The following is a 24,720-nucleotide window of genomic DNA, read 5'->3' as shown; positions in this document are numbered from 1 at the left end:
CTGTCTACTGCGCCACAGCGCCTCTATAGCGGTTGGGAGGTGTATTGCACATTGGTTATATGAGGCTCGAGCGCTGCTAAAGCAGTTTTCGCGCCTTCTTGTTGGGGAAGAGGATAGCAGACACAACGGAAAAAGGAAAGAAGCTATTGAATTTCAGATTTTCTTCTGCTCGTCCTTAAGGGCAATGGGAAGAGATGCAAATGCATCCTCGAGAGAAATAGCCATGTCAATAAAATGCAACAAAACAACCACACAAGTACAACTACACAATACAAGTGTTTCCCCCCCTTTTTTCTCTTTATGTTCTCATCTCACTGTGACGTTTTGACATAAAATCAACCTCACCCGTCATTGGTCAATTAAAAAGAACGGAATTACATGAACCTATGGGATCCAATGTTCAATACACCTCCCAACCGCTATTGCGGCGCTGTGGCGCAGTAGAAAGCCGGTGCCCTCGCGCTCGAGCCATAAAAATGCATAAAAAAGGCCATAAAGCGCATGCGCATTGAGCCGTATGTGCGTCAGAGGTTGGTTGTAACTTCCTTTCTGCTCGCGGACGCCATCATGGTGAGTCGCATGAAGCTTAGCATTTATAGCATCAATATATCGCCTTATTTTGCATTATGACGTCGCCACAAAACATATATGCATTACTAACGTAGTGATACGGTCACTCAATATGCGTTAGGGGATATGTATGGGTATCGGAAGCGTTTAATCCGTATCGGTGTAATGTGGGCTATCGGCAATACTACAACGTGGTCCGCCAGGCAGTCATGGCTGAAAGCCCTCTCTGAACCCGCTCCATGAACAAAACTCGTCTTGCTGGGTGACACGGCACTCACTACGTCGCCCTCGTCAAGTACCCTATCCTGCCAAAAGCCTTTAGCTTTAGTTAGCAAGTAAGCTAAAGACACGTTAGCTTGACAGCAGTGCGCATTTAGAAGACGCTATAGCTAAAACCTTGCCCACAATCGCGGGCGCGGTAGCATGTATCGAAAACAAGAAATGTGATAGGAAACAGCTTTAGCTATGAGGCAGTCAAAATAGTGGTCGCACCGTCGTCAATCACTGTGGGTGATTTATTTTACAAGTGGCAACTAGTCATATCCGACTAGTTTTAAATGTATTTCTCCCCACAAAAGTTTGATAGCCTATCAGTCAGTCAGCTCCTATCCTCTACGCAGTGGAGAGGCACAGTCACACAACACTGCCTGCCTCACACAATAGAATTGGCTGCATCACGTTAGCGACAAATCTGGAGACTTCAAAAAACGTGCCGTTTTAACGGAGTCCATTCCAACGAGGGGTGGCAATTAGGGATGGGCGGGAGTACTCGGGTACTCGAGTACTCATTCATAACGTCAGTACTCGAGTAATGTTTCCGCTGTTCGTGTACTCGCCCCACCCCTCACCCCTTTAAAAATGGTACGCATGTCATGTGGATCAGGCAGCATGGCTGTGTTTCAGACAGGCATAACTGCACGGGCGTCAAGTCAGCCAGAATGTAAAAGTATGTCATCTGCTTTAGGGCTTTCAAAATAAAACCCTTATTGTAACATTGGCATTAATATTAATTTTAAGTAATGCCTTACAGCCACAGTTTCACTCGTAATCTTAACCTCACGAGTATTTTGATACAAGGTTTGCTGCTTTGTTTGTTGAAATACCTTTTTCTCATCCAACGTGCATCAATAAGCTATTTACTTTTGTTTAAGTACTATTATTTTCAAAGTTTTAACAGGAAGTTTCCTAGCTCATCATGAAAATTGACTGGTGGAGATGCGCTCCCGTTAATGACACGAGACAGACGCACGCTTCTCCACAACGCACCCCCGATAAAACTCATTGAAAACGTGGCGCTAGTTTACTGACTACACTGTCGTCGTCCCATAACATTAGCCACAAGAAATGTGGAGAACGAATCACTTTATTGCTTCATGTCGATCACTATTTAGCTGCAGCTAACGTTATGGTCACTGGTCAGTTTTCACTTTTTGGCAGAACATCGGACCTTGTAATCCGTGGATTTACGTTACTGTACTGATCATAAAGCAGAATGGATTGTACTGGGCATGTAGGCCTATTGGAAATTAGCCTTCTTCGCTTGTTGTGTTTTATCTCTCTTCTAAGCCTTCCTGTTTTGTAAACCGTGGCGGCTCTGTGCAGGAGTTTAGCGGAGGAATACGGTAGTTGTACAGTTGGGAGAAAAAGCAGTGCCGAATGAGACCGCTGTTTGGCGGAAAAGCAAAGCGCTGAAAATTGTCAAAATAGAGCGTGCATGTGCATGTACACATATCGATTTGTTAAGGTGGGCGTTGTTTTAGGTGGCTAAATTACGTTTTAGTTCTTGGCCCCGTGTAGTAGAGAGACAGAGCTGTGGAGGCTGTTGTTTAGTGCTGGGTCTCGATAAACGGTGCGCTCAGCGTCAGAGAACACTACCTATTTCAGTTAGTGTATGCAACTAGCTGATAGGACCCCACTTCTAACAAACCGAAATTCTCCTTTAATTCCTAATGAACACACTACTAGGCAGTATGTTTTCTGTGTGTCTCCTGGCTATAACCTTGCCCTGCATAAACCATGTACGGTACCTAATATTACTGCATTGCCAGTAACAAGTTAAAATAATGCTGACAGCCATTTGCTAAATAAGCAAAAATTACACATTTCTCAATGGGTGCACACGTTTTGCAAGTTTGCACCAACTAAGTTGTGATTAAGTGGTTCAGTACTTACAATATGACATTATACCAAACCCTACCATTCCACACTGAAACTGCTAGTTTTAACAGATTTCATATTGATAAAAGGTCCTGTAGACTCCAAATTCATTGTGAATTATCTAGTCTCACAAATAACCCCATTTACAATAAAAACACTAATTTAGGACACATTTTGCATTATACAGCCATTCAACTCAATAAAGTTTAAGTGTTTAGGGAATACAGTATAAATATGTGCAAATTGTGTGAACTAGAAATTAGCCCAAGGAGAGAATGCAGTGCATATACTTAAGCAATATATCACGAGAGCAAGTGTGTTGTGGTGAATATATCCCGCTGATAAGCTGTTATCCCACGAGGCCGCAGGCCTCGTGGGATAACAGCTTATCAGCGGGATATATTCCACAACACCACGCAGCTCGAGTGCTATATTGCTTTTATAAAACGGTTTCCAAGTATAATAATATAATAATAATAATACTATAAGTCCGACTGGCATTTTATTCTGATAGAGTCAGTTGAAACACTACTGTAAGGCGGGACCTCTAGCAAGAAGATAGACGTGCGGGTGATTTGATTGGATCGTTCTGGAGACTGAAGTCGACATTGGCCAATCCTGGCGCTTGCTGAGAGCTTTTGCAAAGCCCCACACCAGAGCCATATGCCGACACCAAGTAACGTTACGTCTTATTTAGAAATGCGGGGTTAAGACATTAGCCCGCGTCTATTCTTGTACAAAACATCATTTTCTGCGAAGTATTAGTAAAGTTATAAGCGAAGATCGATTCACAAGGATCTGAAAGCTGTCTCCGCCATTTTGTTTTTGAGGTACTTTTAGTAAGAGAGTTGCGCCATCATGCGTCCATAATGACTCATTGTAAGGACTAGTGACCCTCCATACAGCAGATCAGGAGAAAGCTGTTTGGCTCGAGCGCAGCGCTGCCTTTTAGTAAGAGAGTTGCCATGGCAACCAATAACCCATGGCCATGGGTTATTGAACTCGGTTACTGGAATTATACAATGGCTGTGAACCAATCAGATTGCTTGATTTGAGAGAGCCGTTTTATAATTAGTAATAGATTTCACTCTCTCCTGTTATCTGCCCATCTACATATTATTATACTTGCGCTGTTGGCGTCAGATGCATCGAGTCATTTTTGAGGAGCTGCATGGGCAGGCTCACCAGCCGCGGCGAGGACTTCGATGCTGTAGCATATTTCCGCACGAGGATTTAACTCCTGACCTGTACTAGACACTCACCTGTGCGGTACTTTGATGACATAGTCCGTCAGCTGCATGCACTTAAAGGGCATGGCCTGCCTCTTCACGCCCGTGCAGGGACCATCAACCAGAGCCTGGAAAGCACAGAATACTTGGCTATTTCACAAGTCTCATTCTGGGCCACGGTGCATTGATCAATCAGTCTTCCTCACCACCACTCACCCTGTTTTGGTCAATGACATCGACGATTGCCACCAACTTGCCAGCATGGGGTCCAAAAGATAGATAGGCGACGCGGCCGATCTCTACAAAACGCTTGAAGACCTGGGAAAGAGCAGAGAAGTACAATTTAGGGATTTAGCTTGGGCAAGGTTTTAGCTATAGCGTCTTCTAAACGCGCACTGCGGTCAAGCTAACGTAGCTTACTTGCTAACTAAAGCTAAAGGACCACGTTGTAGGCTAGTATTGCCGATAGCCCACACTACACCGATACGGATTAAAAGCTTCCGATACATATCCCCTAACGCATATTGAGTGCCCGTATCACTACGTTAGTAATGCATATGTTTTGTGGCGACGTCAAGCGGAAGAATTGGCTTCAGTGCTAGACTGTGTTGCTGCTTCGATCTAGTGGTACATTATGTTGTAATATAGCAATTTGACATTGGGTGGCGCTGAAGCGCTGTACTGTTCTAGTGTCTACTTATATTTCCTGTTGTGAACAAGATGAAGCTCTCAAATAAAAACAAGATCCAAACAACAGGTTATGGGCCCAGTCTCCCAGGTCCCAGTTGCCAGGAGATTTGTGTAAGAGATAAACAGTGTTGTGGAAGACACAATGGAGGATAAACTGTTTATTGACAGGCTGGGCGGACCAGAGAATTGGGCAACCTGGAAGTTTCAGATGGAACACTTTCTGAAGGCAAGAGGACTATGGGGCATGCTAACAGAGACAGAGATGCTAGCCGCAGATGCTAATGCCCAGGCACAAGTGGAGTTTACAAAGCGGAGAGAGAAGGCATTCTCAATGCTAGTACTGAATGTGAGTACACCACAGCTGTATCTGATAACAAGTTGCCAGACCCCGAAAGAGGCATGGGACACTCTGAAAGGACATTTTGAGAGAGATACGCTGGCAAATAAACTGTTCCTGAAGAAGAAATATTTCAGATGTGAGATGAAAGAAGGAGAACATTTAAATGAACATTTAAAACGAACTGACTGATCAACTAGCAGCAATAGGCTCTGTGATTGAAGAGGAAGATCAGATTGTAACACTCCTAGGTAGTTTGCCACCAAGCTATGCTACAATTGTCACTGCGCTTGAAACAAAGATTGACAGTCTGACACTGCGGTTTGTTCAGCAAGCATTGATAAATGAAGAGCAAAAGAGAGTGAATGTTCATGATAACTCCAGTGGTACTACGTCAGGTGGTGCATCAGCTATGTCATCACAATTTTGTGGAGACTACAAGGCAGTGGGAGCTGAAAGACCAAGTACATGGAGATGTTACAAGTGTGGGAAAGAAGGACATATAAAACGCGACTGTCCAACTTGGAAAAATAAAAAGAGAACCCACAAGGCCAAAAACATGGTGTGTGAAGATGCAGAAGATTCATCTGAAAGTGCCTTTGTCGCTAAAGAGGCAGCAAGCCTGGCTGAGAGGCCACAACAGTGGTTGATTGATTCTGGAGCATCAAAGCACATGACAGGTGATAAAGACATTCTTCAAGACTACCAGCAATTCTCAAAAGCACAGTGTGTGAAACTCGGTGACGGCAGGGTGGTGGATGCCCTAGGACTTGGCAATGTCAAAATGAGAATGACTTTCAGATTAAGCAATGAAAAAAATGTCACAATGTATGATGTACTGTATGTTCCAAAGCTATCCGGGAATTTATTCTCAGTGGGAGCAGCTGTCAGAAAAGGGAATACAGTGCAGTTCAGGAAGTCTCGCTGCTACATACGTGGGAAAGATGGAACTTTACAGGGAATGGGAACACAAAGAGCTGATGGGCTGTATCAACTAGACGTCGAGGGAAGCTCTTCTGTCTGTCACAGCGCATCAGTAGCAGCCAGCCTGTGGCACCAGCGCCTAGGACACACGACCAAGTTGAAGGAACTAAAAAATCTGGTGAACGGAGTGGATTTCTCTGCAGAGAAAGAGGTTCCTTTCTGTGAAGGATGCGTGGAAGGCAAGCTGTCTAGAAAGCCATACAAGCCGGTTGGAAAAATCCATTCCAAACACAAGATGCAGCTGATCCATAGTGACGTCTGTGGTCCCATGCAGACTGAATCTATAGGTGGAGCTAAATATTTTGTGACTTTTATCGATGATTACTCTAGATGCTGCAAGGTGTATTTTCTGAAACAGAAGAGTGAAGTCCTAAGCAAATTCAAGGAATTTGAGAAAATATTTTCAAATGAGTGTGGGCAGAATGTCACAAGACTGAGAACAGACAATGGTGGTGAATACACGTCAAAGGAGTTTCAAGAATATTTGAAGGCTCAAGGCATTCACCATGAGTTGACAGTACCTCACTCACCACAGCAAAATGGTGTTGCAGAAAGGAAAAATAGGACACTAATTGAAGCAGCTAGAAGCATGATGTCACATGCCAAATTGCCAAAGATGTACTGGGCAGAAGCTGTAGCAACCGCAGCTTACATACAGAACAGGCTGCCCACATCTGTCCTGAAGGAAGAGACACCCTATGAGAGATGGTGTGGAAAAAAGCCGGACATGAGACACATGAGAGTGTTTGGCTGTGTTGCTTATGCACATATTCCAGACATAGAGAGAAGAAAACTGGACAAGAAGGCAGTAAAGCTTCGTTTTGTTGGATATGCAAACAATGCTAAAGGCTATCGCCTGTTTGATGAAGAGAAAAAGAAGATTCTAATTCGTCGTGATGTCATCTTTAATGAATCAGACTTTGACTGGAAACAGGAAGTGACCTACTCAAAGAATGAGGTAACCATGGAGACAGATGAGAGTGGAACACAAGATGATGAGGTGGTCACTGTCGAAGAAGCAGCTAGAAAAGGAGAAGCGGGAGAAGCTGCTAGAAGAAGCGGCAGAATCAGAAGGGCTCCAACAAGATATGGATATGATGAATATGCTGATATAGTGACTGTTGATCATCATGCCAATGTGTGTAGTGTAACAGAGCCAAGTACACTGAAAGAAGCAATGTTAAGTCCTAATTAGGGCTGCACGATATTGGAAAAAACTGACATTGCGATATTCCCCGCCCATGCGATATATATTGCGATATGAAAAAATACAGATTTTCACCAGATTAGCTCTATTTGAAAGAAAATAATATTTCTAGAATGATTGGGATGATTTTGTAGAGGAGTCCATCTGATTTTGGAGGGGAAATTAGGTATTTTAATGTTTCTCAACCACTGGGCTGTGACCTACTGGTAGGCCCCAGAGCGTCATCTATCAGGGTGCATACACATTTTGATCAATGGATTTCCATGACTTACATACATGAAAAATTGAGTTATGACATTCTACTTTAAAATGTCACTAGCCTATACTTCACTTAGTGTAATGCAGCCTTTAAAACCAGGGAAAGACAACATGTATGCTGTATCACCATATTACCATCCAACATCTAAGACCATATAGTCTCAAATCACAATACAATATGGATATAAATTTGATATATTGCCCACCCCTAATATTGAGTGCCAGAATCTACCTCCCAATGATGCTATTTGCAGAAAAACATTAGATTTAATTGATTATAATCACTGCTTTCAACTTCTTTCGTTCTTCTAACGTTTCAATAAATCAACAATGAAACACCGCTGCCACTTCACACATGGTTACTTCACACACTTGGTCTGACCCCCCTCCAGAAACTACCAAGTGGTACGCTCCGCATTTGGGGAGTTCCGGTTTTTGAGCGCACGCAGGGCAGTACAGAGACGAGGATTCACATGCAGCCGACCGGTGACAAACAATTCATTCGTGAAAAGTAATAAATATACATTTAATTGCCCAGCTATGTCTATTGTCTTTTTATTTTCACCGACATGTTTTGTGTAAATGAGTCGCTATGTATGATTACCTCTACCGTAACGTTACTGCTATCATCTGATGCATCATCAGACTGAGGGGGAGAGAGAGCTGCGGTGATACACGGACAACTTCTCAGTAATCACTTTAGCCTTCGTGTCATAAGTTGCGGTCTTGCTTTTTGGTGTTTCAAGAGTAAATATCTCCACTCCACGGACATGTTGAGTTACAGCAGCCAGCCTGCTGTATGCTAGTGCGCTGCAAACTGTGGACGCGTCCGCCTCCGCAATCACATCGTTTACAGACAGGCTACTGTCAGCAACGCAACATAAGCAAAAACAATTCAATTTTGCTCTCTGTGCATGTTTGTTGTGTTGAAGCCATGGTTGAAGCTAAGCATTAAATGAGTGAGTACAGTAGCGGGGCGTCTCTCTCCTTTGAGAGAGCCTGCATTTCACTCAGTAGGCTACCCCTAAAGCGAGAGTTTATCAAGCAACATGACGAGTTAATTTGCTTTTGACATTGCACGTCCTGCGATGTGACTATCGCGCATGCGCACATCGCAATGTCGATGTGTAAACGATATATCGTGCAGCCCTAGTCCTAATGCAAAGGAATGGCAAGAAGCGGCTGACTTGGAATATGAGTCGCTGCTGGAAAATGAGACGTGGGACTTAGTGGATTTACCAAAGGACAGAAAGGCCATAGGATCAAAATGGGTGTTCAAAGTCAAACATCATAGTGATGGACGAGTGGAGAGATACAAGGGCAGACTCGTCGCCAAGGGCTACTCACAGTTGTATGGTGCAGACTATGATGAAACTTTTTCACCTGTGGTACGATTCAGCTCAATTCGTACATTACTGTCCTTTGCCATACAAAATAATCTACATGTGCACCAGATGGATGTAGTAACTGCATTCCTTAATGGACACTTGGAAGAGGAAATCTACATGCAGCAACCAGATGGATACATCAAACCAGGGCAGGAACACCTGGTGTGTAAACTGAAGAAATCAATCTATGGACTGAAGCAGTCTCCTCGCTGCTGGAGCAAAGCTTTCACAGGGTTCATGATGGAAATTAGATTCAAGCAGAGCACATCAGACCCCTGTGTGTTTGTGAGATCAAGAGGAAAGCTTGAGATACTCGCTGTTTATGTGGATGATCTCATTCTGATTACAGAGTCGACTACAAGCATGAATGAGTTGAAAATGGCGCTACAGAAACGCTACAAGATGAAGGACATGGGTGAGCTGTCTTATATCCTGGGCGTCTCTGTTGTCCAAGACAAAGAAAATAAATGTGTCTTGCTTCATCAGAAGCATTACATTGAAGCCATACTTCAGAAATATGGGATGGATAATGCAAATGCTGTTGCAACTCCTGCTGATGCAAACGTCAAACTGAGGAAAAATGACGGTGTCAGTAAGCCTGTCAACCAAATAACCTATCAGTCTATGGTAGGAAGTCTGCTGTATGCTGCAATGGCCACACGACCAGATATAGCTCAAGCAGTGAGTGCTGTGTCAAAATTCAACGCAAATCCAGATGCTGCACATCTGACTGCAGTGAAGAGGATACTTCGATACTTGAAAGGCACAGTGAACCTTGCTCTCAAGTATGAGCGGTCAGAATCTGGAACTTTGATCGGCTTCTCAGATGCTGACTGGGCCGGTGATCAAGATGACCGCCGCTCAACAACCGGCAACATCTTCTTACTAAGTGGAGGAGCAGTGAGCTGGCTCAGCAAGAAACAGGCAACAGTTGCACTTTCAACAGCGGAAGCGGAGTACGTCGCACTCAGTCAAGCTGCTCAAGAGGGTACCTGGCTGAGACGATTACTGAGTGATCTCGGAATGAGTGTCACGCCCACAGTGATCCTGGAAGACAACCAAGGAGCCATTGCAATCGCAAAGAATCCAGTGGATCACTCACGGACTAAACACATAGATATTCGCTACCACGACATCCGTGAATGTGTGCAAAATGGACAGATACAACTGCAATATTGCCCAACAGGTGACATGAAGGCAGATATCTTGACCAAGCCACTGCCTAAGCAGAAGTTTGAATATCTGAGGTATTAATTAATACACAGGACAAGATGTTACTATCCCTTGTGCCAAAATCCGAGGAAAAACACATTTAGAAGCCCAATCCAGAATAAAACAAGCTAACAGGCTAACGAACAAATAAACAAGACACAAATCACCAGTTACCTACCCTAGCCAACAGCAGTATGAAGCATGTCATTGGGGTTTTCAAGTGGGCACCTTCCTTCACCGACGTTTCGTTAAGTTAGGCCCACGACACCTCAAGAAGGCTTAACGGTGTAATCCAGCGTCCTGGAAACACCCCCCTCCATGCTACCACCGCACAACTGCATATTACCTCACTATCTAAGCCTAGCTATCCAGGTCGGTTCGGTATGACATTCCTGACTACACCACCACTGTCAATGATTCAGCCCTGTTGATGCGGACCGTTAATCATGACCAACAACAAACAATCCCTAACTACACCACCACCGTCAATGATTCAGCCCTGTTGATGCGGACCGTTAATCATGACCAACAACAAACAATCAATCTGACCTTAGCGAGCTCCCCAGCTAGCATGTTTCCTCCTTATCCACAGCCATTCACTTGCTCGTTCTGCTGCCTGAGACATGTTGCTAACCGCAAGTTTCAGGCTCCGTCCCCGAATGCCCAACTCAGTTAGTAAGGCAATAACGGACTTTGCCACAAAACCACGGCAGCCCACCTCTACAGGCCGCACTCGAGTCCTCCAACCTCGCTGCTCTGCCTCTGCTGCCATTTCAGCATACCTAGCTTTCTTGCGCTCATAAGCTTCCTTAACTCGATCTTCCCACGGGACTGTGAGTTCGATAAAATAAACTCTCTTCTCTACCTCAGACCACAGTAACAAGTCCGGACGTAGCCGGGTGCTAACTATATATGCTGGGATGACTAGCTGTTCATTCAAGTCAACCCTCATTTCCCAGGCTCCACCTACACTTAGCTGCCCTAACTTGTGCCTGACCTTAATTGGTCTAATCTTTTCTCCCTCACGTACAAATTTGATCTGTCTAGTCTCTTTGCTAGCAACTAGAGAATTTACTTCTAGTCGCTTTTCCTCAACTGCAGCTGCCAAATATTTCAACACCTGGTTGTGACGCCAGGTGTATCGCCCCTGGGAGAGACTGACCTTACACCCTGACAGTATATGCCTCAATGTACATACACTAGAACACAACGGGCAGGCACCATCCTCGCCCAACCACTGATTTAAGTTCTGGGGAGATGGCAGCACATCATAAGTAGCCCCTAGAATAAATCTAATTCTGCTGGCCTCCATGCTCCACAACTCTCTCCACTTCAACTTTCTCTTCTCTACACTCTCCCAGTTCACCCACTGCCCTTGCTTTGCCTGCGACACTGCCTTAGTACATCTTACTGCCTCCTCTTGCCTATGTACTTCTTCAACTACCATCTTCCTCTTTTCTATTACTGATGCCTTGTTCCACACAGGTTTCCCTATGCACAACCCTAAGCCTCTGAGGAGAGAGATTGGGCTTTTCCCTGTGGAGTAATTTAGTTGTCTATAATAGGCACTGTTTTTGTGTTAAAAAAGAAAAAACTCCTGTACATTATAATAACGAAAGGCTATAATGAAATTATAATGAATTGCACATTTTTTTGTTTAAAGACTTATTATCTTGACATTATTTGTCAATATACATTCTTTGAAATATAATTCAAATGAGAAGTGCAAATTGAAGTAAAATGCCAATTGTAAAATTGAGTGGGAGTGTTGTAATATAGCAATTTGACATTGGGTGGCGCTGAAGCGCTGTACTGTTCTAGTGTCTACTTATATTTCCTGTTGTGAACAAGATGAAGCTCTCAAATAAAAACAAGATCCAAACAACACATTATACTGTCAATGAGTGGTGCACAGTCTCGACGCATCTATTGGGGGTAAAACCCAGAAGAGGGAGATTTTTTTTTTTTTTTTTTTTTTACTTTTTATTGCCTTTTCTCAAGCGCAATCATATAGTACAGTCAAACTCCATTCAAAAACATGCCGTTTTAACAGAGGGTCCATTTGTCTTTGGGCTGGAAACCATTAGCTGTATCTGGCAACACTGCTTGCCAGTCAGACTCTCCCTGCACCGTGAGATACAGCCACTAACGTTAGCCTTTACTAACCTTAGTGTGTGTGTTGGGGGGTTAGGCCCTATAAAATACACCAGGTATGTACAACAACGCCTGATACGACGTTAGCTGCCAAAGTTTTTTCCTGATTGTGGGCAAGGTTTTAGCTATAGACGAGTTTTGTTCATGGAGCGGGTTCAGAGAGGGCTTTCAGCCATGACTGCCTGGCGGACCACACTGTAGTATTGCCGATAGCCCACATTACACCGATACGGATTAAACGCTTACGATACCCATACATATCCCCTAACGCATATTGAGTGACCGTATCACTACGTTAGTAATGCATATATGTTTTGTGGCGACGTCATAATGCAAAATAAGGCGATATATTGATGTTACAAATGCTAAGCTTCATGGCGACTCACCATGATGGCAGTCCGCGAGCAGAAAGGAAGTTCGTGCGTTCCTTCGTCTCTTCTCAGAACATGCCTGGAAGGAAGTTCGACAAAATCCGACCAATCACGGCACGTGTGTCCACGAAAAAAAATTCTGATTGGACTAATGAGCGGAAGACCCGCCTTAAAAAAATTCTGATTGGACTAATGAGCCGAAAACCCGCCTTTCTGCTTCCCATTCCGGTTGGTGCATGACGCCTCGTACCATGAAACGCTGAGGCCGAGCAGGAGGCATTTCAACCTCGCGCCCCCTGCCGCTGGAACCGCCCAGCGTTTCGCTGTCGCAGACTAGAGGCGCGAGTTGAAGCTGCAAATGCTATGCAGAACTAGCAAATAACTTTTATATCCTTCCATGCTCTTTGGAACTAGTGCACGATCAAGTGCACAGTGGGTGTGCACTTGTGTGCATGGTTGGCTTGATGCTTCAGGTGCTCAGTTGCTGTACTTCCATTGTTACATTTCAACTCTGATGTGGTATATTTCACAAGCGTAATTGTAATACGAAGTGTTTTATGCATGCCTCTAGTTTCAGTAGGCTACTTATTTTGTCTTGTGCAGTGCCCGTCAGAAGTTTGTGAGGAGGGCCTGGGAGAAGGCTGAAGTCAATGAGAAGTGGTCAAAAAGCAGCTGGGCCAAGAAGATCGAGGCCAGACAGAAGGTAAGGGCCTTTTTTTATGCACTTCCTATTTATTGGCGAGACTGGTTTGGGATGGGGGGGGGAGGGGGGCAGCAGGAAAGGGCAAAAAAAACCCGGAAACTTGCTGCATTCTCGGCTGTGGCGATGACGCTGTGTAGTGGCTGGAATATCAGAAAACAGCAGCGCTGTGACTGACATACAGCAGCTGCAGACAACACACTACAGCCAAACAGAGGAACAAACGGACATGAACTCACATTGGATTGAAAAGAGGACTCGGGTCTCAGCACCGTCCGCAGCTCATAGTAAACTTTCAAGGCTTAGTTATTTAACTTGTGACGACACCTCTCCTGACTCCTGTCTGATGGTCCGGATTTTCATCCAACTGCTCTCAGTTGGATGAAAGTGCACAGGAGATTATTATTTGCCACGAAATGTGAATTTATCCAGGTTGGCGGACCCCTGCTCTCTGAGGTCGTCAAGGAGAGCTTATCTGTCACTGCATGCTACTTCATAACGTTCTAAACAAACAAGTTGAATTCACTTGAACACTTGTAACGTTATTCACACTGGGTTGAAGTAGGGAAGAATGTGTGTTGGATTCATGTTTACAACACGAGCTCTTTCAGGTCCGCAGCTGAGACAACAACAACAAAAATGACTGCTGATTCGACTGCTGATTTGACTATTGGCTTTTTGAGGGGTCAGCCTTAAATTAAAAGATTACCGGTTTAAAGATAAACCATGGTAAAATTCCTGACGTTACTAATGCCGTTTCAAATTTTAATTCTTAAAACTGTTTGATCGTCGTGCTTTGAAAAACACGCTATATACTGTATATATATGCAGGCCCCCAGCCTGTCTGGGTCTGTTTACAATTCTAAAACATTTTCAGCACATTGTAACAATACCACGATAATACTGATAACCGTGATAATTTTGGTCACTATAATCGTGATATGAAATTTTCATCCAGTTTCATCTCTAGTAGCCTACTGGTTAATAAGATTAATCCAATACTGATACATGACGATTTTCATTTTTAGAAAAGCCAGGTCTCTGAGTCCTCCCAGCAAAGAATCTTTCTAAGACTTGTCTAAAAATGTAGATGGTGGAATTTCTGTAACCTGACGCTGCCAGATGGACGGTATAGCTCCACATAGGTTTCACTAAACCAGTCGATCTGGGTTTGAAGTCACCAGACCCGCTGACGGAGGCGGGCACTTTGTCCAAGCTACTTGGCAGGTGATTGGATGACCCATCTGTCTATCACCGCTGGTGGGTGTTAACTTCAACCAATCAGATCGCGGAAGGTGCCTGTGGATGATCTCCGTGGTATTCATTGATTGAGTCCTCGCGGTCGTAAAGTCACCTTCGAAGCATTTAGTTAGATTATAACGAACTAGTTGTGTGGCTTAGCCTTCCCAAATGTTGAGGGTCGTTTTTTAGAATTTAATACATAGAATTGGGAACGTTACATTCAATTTCATTCACTGCCTGTCACTTCCGCGGCGGCAGCCATGTTGACGAGTGAAAAGAACTACAAAGACCATGTACCCACTACTTGCCCAGACGAGCCAGAGCCCGCCTACGGCCGCCGCTGATTCGTCGAGCCAGCATGGCTCGACCAATCATCTTAACTGCCTGTGCAGGTCCAGACCGTCACGGAGAACCAAATGCAATGTGAGTTCACGTGACGGGCGGTTTACCAGGCTAGAATTTCTGTCCCAAACCAGCAGATAATCATATCAATTCATCAAGCACACATTTGTGTTTTAAACCTATTTGTTGTGTGGTTTTATTTTATTTTATTTGTTTCTTATTGTACTGTCTGTGTTTTTGTACATATTTTATATGGACCTGAGTCTGGAATAAAGTTTATACTGTGGTAATTGGTAAATGGACTGTATTTATAGAGCGCATTTTATAGTCTATTGACTACCCAAAGCGCTTTTACATGCATACCTCACATTCACCCATTCACACACCGACGGCTCGTCGGGAGCAGTTAGGGGTTCAGTGTCTTGCTCAAGGACACTTCAGCACACTGCCGGTGGGAGCCAGCCTCGAGCCGGGAGCCTTCCGATTCCCAGGCGACAGCTCTACCTCCTGAGCTAATGCCGCCCCACATTTATGTCTAACTGACCCTGTTGTGTTTTTGTGACTGGAGACTATATTATTCCGTTGTAGGCAGTAAGTAAATATTTGCCTGTTAAACATTTTCTTGCACCCCACCCTGAAGTGGAATGAAAATAAAATTGAATCCAAATTGCTCTGTACTGTAATGTGTATTCAGTGGACATTAAATGTCCCTGCACTTGTCAAGGCCAAGATAGTATTGTGGTGAAGTCCATTAGGGCAGCAGGGTAGATGGAGTAACATAGTGAATAGAGATACGCTCTTTAACCTGGAGGACCTGTGCTCTGACCCCTCTGTGGATAGGGCAAGCGGAAAACGATTTCATTGTGGTGACCAAGTATGTATACCACAGAGATGCAACTGACTTATCCTGGTTTTCTTTGCAGAGGGCCAAAATGAATGACTTTGACCGGTACAAGAAGAGGATAAAGGCCAAGAAGATGGTAAGTTTAAGAGAAACACAATGCACCATTAACTTGGCAGATTAGAGTATATCTAGCAAAAGTATGTTGCTCAGGGTTCCCATCGGTCCTTGAAATCCTTGAAAGTTTGTGAATTTGATGAAGAAAAATCAAGGCCTTGAAAGTTTTTTGAAAATTGACATGGATCATTGAAAGGGCTTGAATTTTGTAGAAATTTGTACACACTTCATATCAGCACACTGCCGGGAGGAGCCAGCCTCGAACCGGGACGGCTCTACCTCCTTAGCTAATGCCGCCCCACATTTATGTCTAACTGACCCTATTGTGTTTTTGTGACTGGAGACTATATTATTCCGTTGTAGGCAGTAAGTAAATATTTGCCTGTTAAACTTTTTCTTGACCCCCCCCCCCCCCTACCCTGAAGTGGAATGAAAATAAAATTGAATCCAAATTGCTCTGTACTGTAATGTGTATTCAGTGGACATTAAAGGTCCCTGCACTTGTCAAGGCCAAGATAGTATTGTGGTGAAGTCCATTAGGGCAGCAGGGTAGATGGAGTAACATAGTGAATAGAGATACGCTCTTTAAACTGGAGGACCTGTGCTCTGACCCCTCTGGATAGGGCAAGCAGAAAACGATTTCATTGTGGTGACCAAGTATGTATACCACAGAGATGCAACTGACTTATCCTGGTTTTCTTTGCAGAGGGCCAAAATGAGTGACTTTGACCGCTACAAGGTGATGAAGGCCAAGAAGATGGTAAGTTTAAGAGAAACACAATGCACCGTTAACTTGGCAGATTAGAGTATATCTAGCAAAAGTATGTTGCTCAGGGTTCCCACGGGTCCTTGAAATCCTTGAAAGTTTGTGAATTTGATGAAGAAAAATCAAGGCCTTGAAGGTTTTTTGAAAATTGACATGGATCATTGAAAGTGCTTGAATTTGTAGATTTTGTGCAAGAATAGAAATTTAAAATGCAACATAGCCTGCCATAATTTTAACGTAGCACAGTTGAGAAGTGTTCACACATTCAAGCCTCTCTCTTGTAAAGGGTTGTCTGTGAGCTTCTGTAAAGCCTGCTGCATCTTCTGATTATAAAATTCTCAGTGTTGTAAATAGTAATTAAGGTTGATCCGTGTCTCAAACTATGCCATGTTGGCTCCTTGAATTTGAGGGAATTGGGCCTGGAAAGAAGGTGTGGGAACCCTGGTTGCTCCAACAGCCCTATAGCATGTTAACCATGCACTTGTGGTTTCTGTTTCTGCAGAGGAACAAGATCATCAAGCATGAGGTGAAGAAGCTCCAGAAGGAGGCGGCAAAGAAGTGATGCTCTTAAATAAATGTTCAAATGTTCACTGATGAACAACATCAGTCTACTTGTCCCATTTTTTCCCATCCGATAGTACTGGATTAGTTTACGAGATTTTTCACTGCCAATATCTATGTATTTTGAATAATCAACTTGAAGGACAGGCAAATGCAGACTTATCTCTTACATTTTGTCAACAATTAGACAAACTTGAATTTGGGTTCAAAATCAGAAATGATTAACCCATTGATACCTTAAAAAAAACACGATTTCAGACGGAAGCCCGTCTTTATTGTCACACGAACACACTACAACACATGCATGCGGCCACAACACACACTCATGCTGACGGTGGCCGGTGATGTCCTCTGCATTTGACCCATCCAGGCTTGTCCTTTCCTCCGGGGGGCAGGCCAGGAGCAGTGGTCGCTATTTCTTTCCAGCGCCCGGGGACCATCATTGGACCAACTTCAGATGTTGTCGTCACTGGTCGGATGACGATCTTCTGCATGTTTTTAGTTGGGGGTTATGTACGGAGGAACCCCCTGGGGGGTACGGGGAGAACATGCAAACTCCACACAGAAAGGCCCTTTCGAGATAGCCCACCTGGGCAGTAGGCACAATAATAAAGAAGTATGAGAGATTCTAAGATTCTAATAATATATTATTAACTGGAGCACGTTGGGTGGTGGTGGACACTATTTTTTTCATAATTGATATCTTTCACCTGCGGAGGGCAGTAAGACGCCAAGTCTTACACTACACTGCTGGAAATCTGAAAGAAGAAGACCTGTGAGAGGCGCTGATTTCTATTCGCACATAGGATAAGCAATAACCACGCCCTGTGGCGCCGGGATTGGCCAGGAGCATTGAAGCTTGGGACTAAAGCACCTGGGTTTTTTCATCTTTTAAAATAAAGATGTTTAAAAAACTATTGCTTGTTACATTTTCAGTGCTGTACCTTTTCTCTGGGTAAGAATTGAGCTTGAAATTAACGATATGATACCTTATATATGAGCTATGAACGTGAACACAACACTGTTTATATTATTGCATGTTTTTGTAGATTGTGTACATTGTGTAGATTACAATTATTATGCTTATTATTATTAGTACTATGCTAAGGAAGGTAGGTGACCATAATTCATTTCAATGTCCGCTCTCAATGTCCGCTCTCGAAATCGCTGTCCGTTCTCAAGAGCTATTCAGTTGGTTCATGAAATCGCTGGGCTGAGTGCCCTCCAGTGTTTGTGGTGTGGGAGATTCCAGCTGTCAAAAGAAGAAGACAAAAGACTTGCTCCTGGCCAATCCCGGCGCCACAGGGCGTGGTTATTGCTTATCCTATGCATAGATATGATCCTATGTGCGAATAGAAATCACGCCCCTCGGACGCACATACGGCTTCCGTCGACTCACTGCGCATGCGCTTCATTTCTCCCTTGGACTACATCTCCCAGCGTGTCTGGCGCTGGTAGTGATTTTGCCTTCAAAATAAAATAATGATAACGTTTATACAATCAATGGGTTTTTACAATACAAATTTAAGTAGAAAGGTAACTATAATGAACATAAGAATAATGAACATAAGAGCATGATAATGAACATAAGAACACTAGGATTAACCTCTAGTTAAATTTTGAATGAAAACAGACCAGCAGAACAAATACAAAGGAGGCTGGGGGGGCTGGGGGGGGCGAGTGGCTGAAATGGTCGATTCATAGTATACTTCTTTATTTAATGGGAAACCTTATTAAAACCGTATAAGGCATAAGCACACTGGAGCACACCAGATTGGCCTCTCAGAAGACATCAAGAGAAGAGATTATCAAGGTAATCCTGCCCATTATGCACAATAGATGATGTGGTCTTGTGAAAAGTAGGTAGCCTACTTGTGCAGATATAGCTTGTGAAATGTTTGCACATATGAATGAGATGCGCACGCGTGTGCACACACACACACACCAGTGAAATAAGCCAATAAAAAAAGGTTTATTAAAAAAAAATAACGGAACTGTTGCAAATTTAGTATCCTTGTACATGCATTCTTCATTTATCGTAGTGTAAAATCTATTGCTGTTGACATTTCTAAAAGTACAAGTAGCCGGCAGGTCAAACAAGCCCATTTCAAAATATTGTAGGCTAAATAAAAAAGAAATCTAAACTTTAATGCGTTGGAGCAAACTCACTGCAGTCATGTACATCAATATACTCCCTCTATCATGGCTGACTACTGGCTAACCCAAATATATGTAAAATTCACTCTTGTTGACATTTGGAAAAACACATTTCCAGGCCTTCACCCACAAACAGAACAGTCAAACGAGTCAATTTCTTGAAATGCTTTCTACACTAATAGCTAAATTTTGGCAAGTGTAAACAAATTAAGTGGGTATTTAATTGGAAACCAAACATTATTTACATTGTTTTCTAAGGCATAAGACATCCAAGCACAGAGTGTAGAAAACCCTTTATTGACTCTGTGTGTGTCTGCCACGCATCTACAGGGGAACCCGCCTACAAACCCCCCCACTGACTTGAGTGCCTCCATGTGCAATACCTATGCTCATTACCCAGCTGCCACTATTATGCACCTTTCCACTGTACATATTGTGTTACTGTTATCTCATTACTGCTGCTATACTACCATGCACCTTATCATTGTACATATTTTATTACTCTGTCACTTATCTGCAAAACCATGTCGACACAAGCTCATTTACTGCTGCTACCTCTAATGCACCCTAACACTGTACATTTCCTGCCAACAGCAAACTTAGGCTACCTCACTTAGCTGTCAACAATGTTTATATCTGTGAATATTGTTCATATCTGTTAATACTGTCTATATATGTTAATCTCTGAATCCTTTTATATTTTATAAGCTCTTTAGATTCTTTATATCTTGTGTCTCATATTTTTTGTTCTTATCAATGTTACATGAGCACCAACCACACCAAGACAAATTCCTAGTATGTGAAAACATACCGTGGCAAAAAAAGGGTAACACTTCATAATACTGTAACACAAAAAATGGGTAGTTACTGAGGAACGAGTAAGGAACGAACCATTAGTTCATGAATAGTTAATGATTAGTTAATGAGTAGTTGATAGGTAGTTCCTTAATGGTAGTTACTTAAGAACTGACCATTAGTTACCATGTTAACGAACCAGTAAGTAATGATTACTTCCCTAATTTTTTTTTTTTTATATGTTTTCATTCACTAGTTCATTAATAGTTAATGGGTAGTTCCTTAAAGATCCTTAATGGTAGTTACTTAAGAACTGACCATTAGTTCCCATGGTAGTTACTAAAGAACTGACCATTAGTTACCATGTTAACGAACCAGTAAGTAATGATTACTTCCCTAAAAATTTTTTTTTTAATATTTCACTAGTTCATGAACAGGTAGTTCCTTAAGAACTGACTATTAGTTACCATGTTCGTGAGCATGACTCCACCAAATACTTACCAGTTGTTCATGAGTACTCATCGTTACTTCATGATTACCTTACCATTACTTACCATGTTAGTGCATCATTACTTCCTGCTTACTTTACCATTAGTTCCCATGTTTGTGCCCCCTCAAGTGAAGCAGTACATCTTACTGAGTAGTTACTAAGGAATACACCATTACTTCCTGCTTACTTTACCATTACTTAACATGTTTGTGCCCCCTCAAGTAAAGCAGTACATCTTCCTGAGTTGTTACTAAGGGATACACCATTACTTCCTGCTTACTTTACCATTAGTTCCCATGTTTGTGCCCCCTCAAGTGAAGCAGTACATCTTACTGAGTAGTTACTAAGGGATACACCATTACTTCCTGCTTACTTTACCATTAGTTCCCATGTTTGTGCCCCCTCAAGTGAAGCAGTACATCTTACTGAGTAGTTACTAAGGAATACACCATTACTTCCTGCTTACTTTACCATTAGTTCCCATGTTTGTGCCCCCTCAAGTGAAGCAGTACATCTTCCTGAGTTGTTCCTAAGGAATATACCATTACTTCCTGCTTACTTTACTAGTGAAGACGAATTTATTCAAGTATGCAAATTAAAAAAGTGTAGCTCCTCCCACTTTAGTAAAGTACCCTACCCCACTTAGGAGATCGAGGTACCCCACTAAAACCACGCCCCCGAGGCTCTACGACCTTCAGGGGCGGAGTTACCTTTTTTGGCTCCACCCACCCCCGCCGGAAGCCAGGGAAAGGGGGCGGAGCCTATTTTTTCACATTCGAACTCCTTGGGGGCGTGGCTACAGTTCTAGCCTACTTTGGTTAGGCCACGCCCACCGGAAGTGCGATATGTAAACCCTACCAAAAAAAGTGTTTTTTTTACTAAGTGTTTGAGCCAAGAACTAGTGAAATATTTAAAAAAAAGTAATCATTACTTACTGGTTCGTTAACATGGTAACTAATGGTCAGTTCTTAAGTAACTACCATTAAGGAACTACCTATCAACTACTCATTAACTAATCATTAACTATTCATGAACTAATGGTTCGTTCCTTACTCGTTCCTCAGTAACTACCCATTTTACTACCCTAAAATTTTTTTTTTTAAATATTTCACTAGTTCTTGGCTCAAACACTTAGTAAAAAAAACACTTTTTTTGGTAGGGTTTACATATAGCACTTCCGGTGGGCGTGGCCTAACCAAAGTAGGCTAGAACTGTAGCCACGCCCCCAAGGAGTTCGAATGTGAAAAAATAGGCTCCGCCCCCTTTCCCTGGCTTCCGGCGGGGGTGGGTGGAGCCAAAAAAGGTAACTCCGCCCCTGAAGGTCGTAGAGCCTCGGGGGCGTGGTTTTAGTGGGGTACCTCGATCTCCTAAGTGGAGTAGGGTACTTTACTAAAGTGGGAGGAGCTACACTTTTTTAATTTGCATACTTGAATAAATTCGTCTTCACTAGTAAAGTAAGCAGGAAGTAATGGTATATTCCTTAGGAACAACTCAGGAAGATGTACTGCTTCACTTGAGGGGGCACAAACATGGGAACTAATGGTAAAGTAAGCAGGAAGTAATGGTGTATTCCTTAGTAACTACTCAGTAAGATGTACTGCTTCACTTGAGGGGGCACAAACATGGGAACTAATGGTAAAGTAAGCAGGAAGTAATGGTGTATCCCTTAGTAACTACTCAGTAAGATGTACTGCTTCACTTGAGGGGGCACAAACATGGGAACTAATGGTAAAGTAAGCAGGAAGTAATGGTGTATCCCTTAGTAACAACTCAGGAAGATGTACTGCTTTACTTGAGGGGGCACAAACATGTTAAGTAATGGTAAAGTAAGCAGGAAGTAATGGTGTATTCCTTAGTAACTACTCAGTAAGATGTACTGCTTCACTTGAGGGGGCACAAACATGGGAACTAATGGTAAAGTAAGCAGGAAGTAATGATGCACTAACATGGTAAGTAATGGTAAGGTAATCATGAAGTAACGATGAGTACTCATGAACAACTGGTAAGTATTTGGTGGAGTCATGCTCACGAACATGGTAACTAATAGTCAGTTCTTAAGGAACTACCTGTTCATGAACTAGTGAAATATTAAAAAAAAAAAATTTAGGGAAGTAATCATTACTTACTGGTTCGTTAACATGGTAACTAATGGTCAGTTCTTTAGTAACTACCATGGGAACTAATGGTCAGTTCTTAAGTAACTACCATTAAGGATCTTTAAGGAACTACCCATTAACTATTAATGAACTAGTGAATGAAAACATATAAAAAAAAAAAAAATTAGGGAAGTAATCATTACTTACTGGTTCGTTAACATGGTAACTAATGGTCAGTTCTTAAGTAACTACCATTAAGGAACTACCTATCAACTACTCATTAACTAATCATTAACTATTCATGAACTAATGGTTCGTTCCTTACTCGTTCCTCAGTAACTACCCATTTTTTGTGTTACAGTATTATGAAGTGTTACCAAAAAAAGATTCTGATTCTGAAAACTCCTGCTCACTTCATGCTGGTCAATAGCTGGGACCCCTCACCTGATTGGCCTCTCGGAAGACATCGAGAGAAGAAGCAATGAGTTTTCTACAACGCATTATTTTTTTTACAATATTTTGAAATCGGCTCGTTTGACTGTTCTGTGTGTGGGTGAAGGCCTGGAAATGTGTTTTTCCAAATGTCAACAAGAGTGAATTTTACATTTGGGTTAGCAAGTAGTCTTGCTCTGTGCAGGCGTTTAGCGGAGGAATACGGTAGTTGTATGGTTGGGAGGAAATAGTGCCGAATGAGAGGGCTGTTTGACGGTAAAGTAAAGCGCTGAAAATTGTCAAAATAGAGCGTGCATGTACACTGATATTGATTTGTTTCGGTGGCCGTTGTTTTAGGTGGATAAATTACGTTTTAGTTCTTGACCCCCTGTACTAAAGAAACAGAGCTGTGGAGGCTGTTGCACAGAGTGCTGGATCTCGATAGACGGTGCGCTCAGCGTCCAGAACACTGTACCTATTTCAGTTAGTGTATCGAACTAGCTGATAGGACCCCACTTCAAACAAACCGAACTATTATCCCTTTAAGTCATTGCAAGTATCACAGTTGCCCTGAACCAAAATAAAATATATTTTGTTTGAACTGGAACTACACGTCTCTGCTCTTTTTTAATAAACCTGGTGTTTGGTATTCTGAACTTTGATGTGGTATTCTCTGGGTGAAATTCCGTAGTCTGGTATGATACCTTCTGTCCAGGCCATAGTGCCCTGGTTATGTAGATTAAGTCCCTCTTGGCAAGACTACTTGCTAACCCAAATGTAAAATTCACTCTTGTTGACATTTGGAAAAACACATTTCCAGGCCTTCACCCACACACAGAACAGTCAAACGAGCCGATTTCAAAATATTGTAAAAAAAATAATGCGTTGTAGAAAACTCATTGCTTCTTCTCTCGATGTCTTCCGAGAGGCCAATCAGGTGAGGGGTCCCAGCTATTGACCAGCATGAAGTGAGCAGGAGTTTTCAGAATCAGAATCTTTTTTTGCCACGGTATGTTTTCACATACTAGGAATTTGTCTTGGTGTGGTTGGTGCTCATGTAACATTGATAAGAACAAAAAATATGAGACACAAGATATAAAGAATCTAAAGAGCTTATAAAATATAAAAGGATTCAGAGATTAACATATATAGACAGTATTAACAGATATGAACAATATTCACAGATATAAACATTGTTGACAGCTAAGTGAGGTAGCCTAAGTTTGCTGTTGGCAGGAAATGTACAGTGTTAGGGTGCATCAGAGGTAGCAGCAGTAAATGAGCTTGTGTCGACATGGTTTTGCAGATAAGTGACAGAGTAATAAAATATGTACAATGATAAGGTGCATGGTAGTATAGCAGCAGTAATGAGATAACAGTAACACAATATGTACAGTGGAAAGGTGCATAATAGTGGCAGCTGGGTAATGAGCTTAGGTATTGCACATGAGGCACTCAAGTCAGTGGGGGTGGGGGGGGGGGGGGGGGGGGGGGGGGGGGGGGGTTTGTAGGTGGGCTCCCCTGTAGATGTGTGGCAGACACACTTTGAGTCAATAAAGGGTTTTCTACACTCTGTGCTTGGATGTCTTATGCCTTAGAAAACAAGGTAAATAATGTTTGGTTT

The 24,720-nt window shown here is 42.7% G+C and overlaps 1 protein-coding gene across 2 annotated transcripts in view; it reads right to left on the bottom strand.

The window, feature by feature from the left end:
- The window catches only part of LOC310784731 (large ribosomal subunit protein eL14-like), a 62,120-nt gene that overhangs the window by 5,492 nt on the left and 31,908 nt on the right, over positions 1 to 24,720 (bottom strand). The window contains exons 1-3 of one of the 2 annotated variants that reach the window (XM_083645766.1): positions 12,573 to 12,615; positions 4,173 to 4,274; positions 3,990 to 4,084 (exon numbers count right to left, since the gene is read on the bottom strand). In XM_083645766.1, the coding sequence (XP_083501892.1) occupies positions 3,990 to 4,084; positions 4,173 to 4,274; positions 12,573 to 12,575 (200 nt within the window). In that variant the 5' untranslated portion in view covers positions 12,576 to 12,615. Of the gene's footprint in view, positions 1 to 3,989; positions 4,085 to 4,172; positions 4,275 to 12,572; positions 12,616 to 24,720 lie in introns of those variants that run through there. The other variant, XM_083645765.1, reaches the window with a different exon arrangement.

The sequence above is a fragment of the Poromitra crassiceps genome, assembly GCF_964638095.1.
Source record: "Poromitra crassiceps genome assembly, chromosome: 11".
Lineage (NCBI taxonomy): Eukaryota > Metazoa > Chordata > Actinopteri > Beryciformes > Melamphaidae > Poromitra > Poromitra crassiceps.
This window is presented reverse-complemented; position numbering and strand designations above follow the sequence as displayed.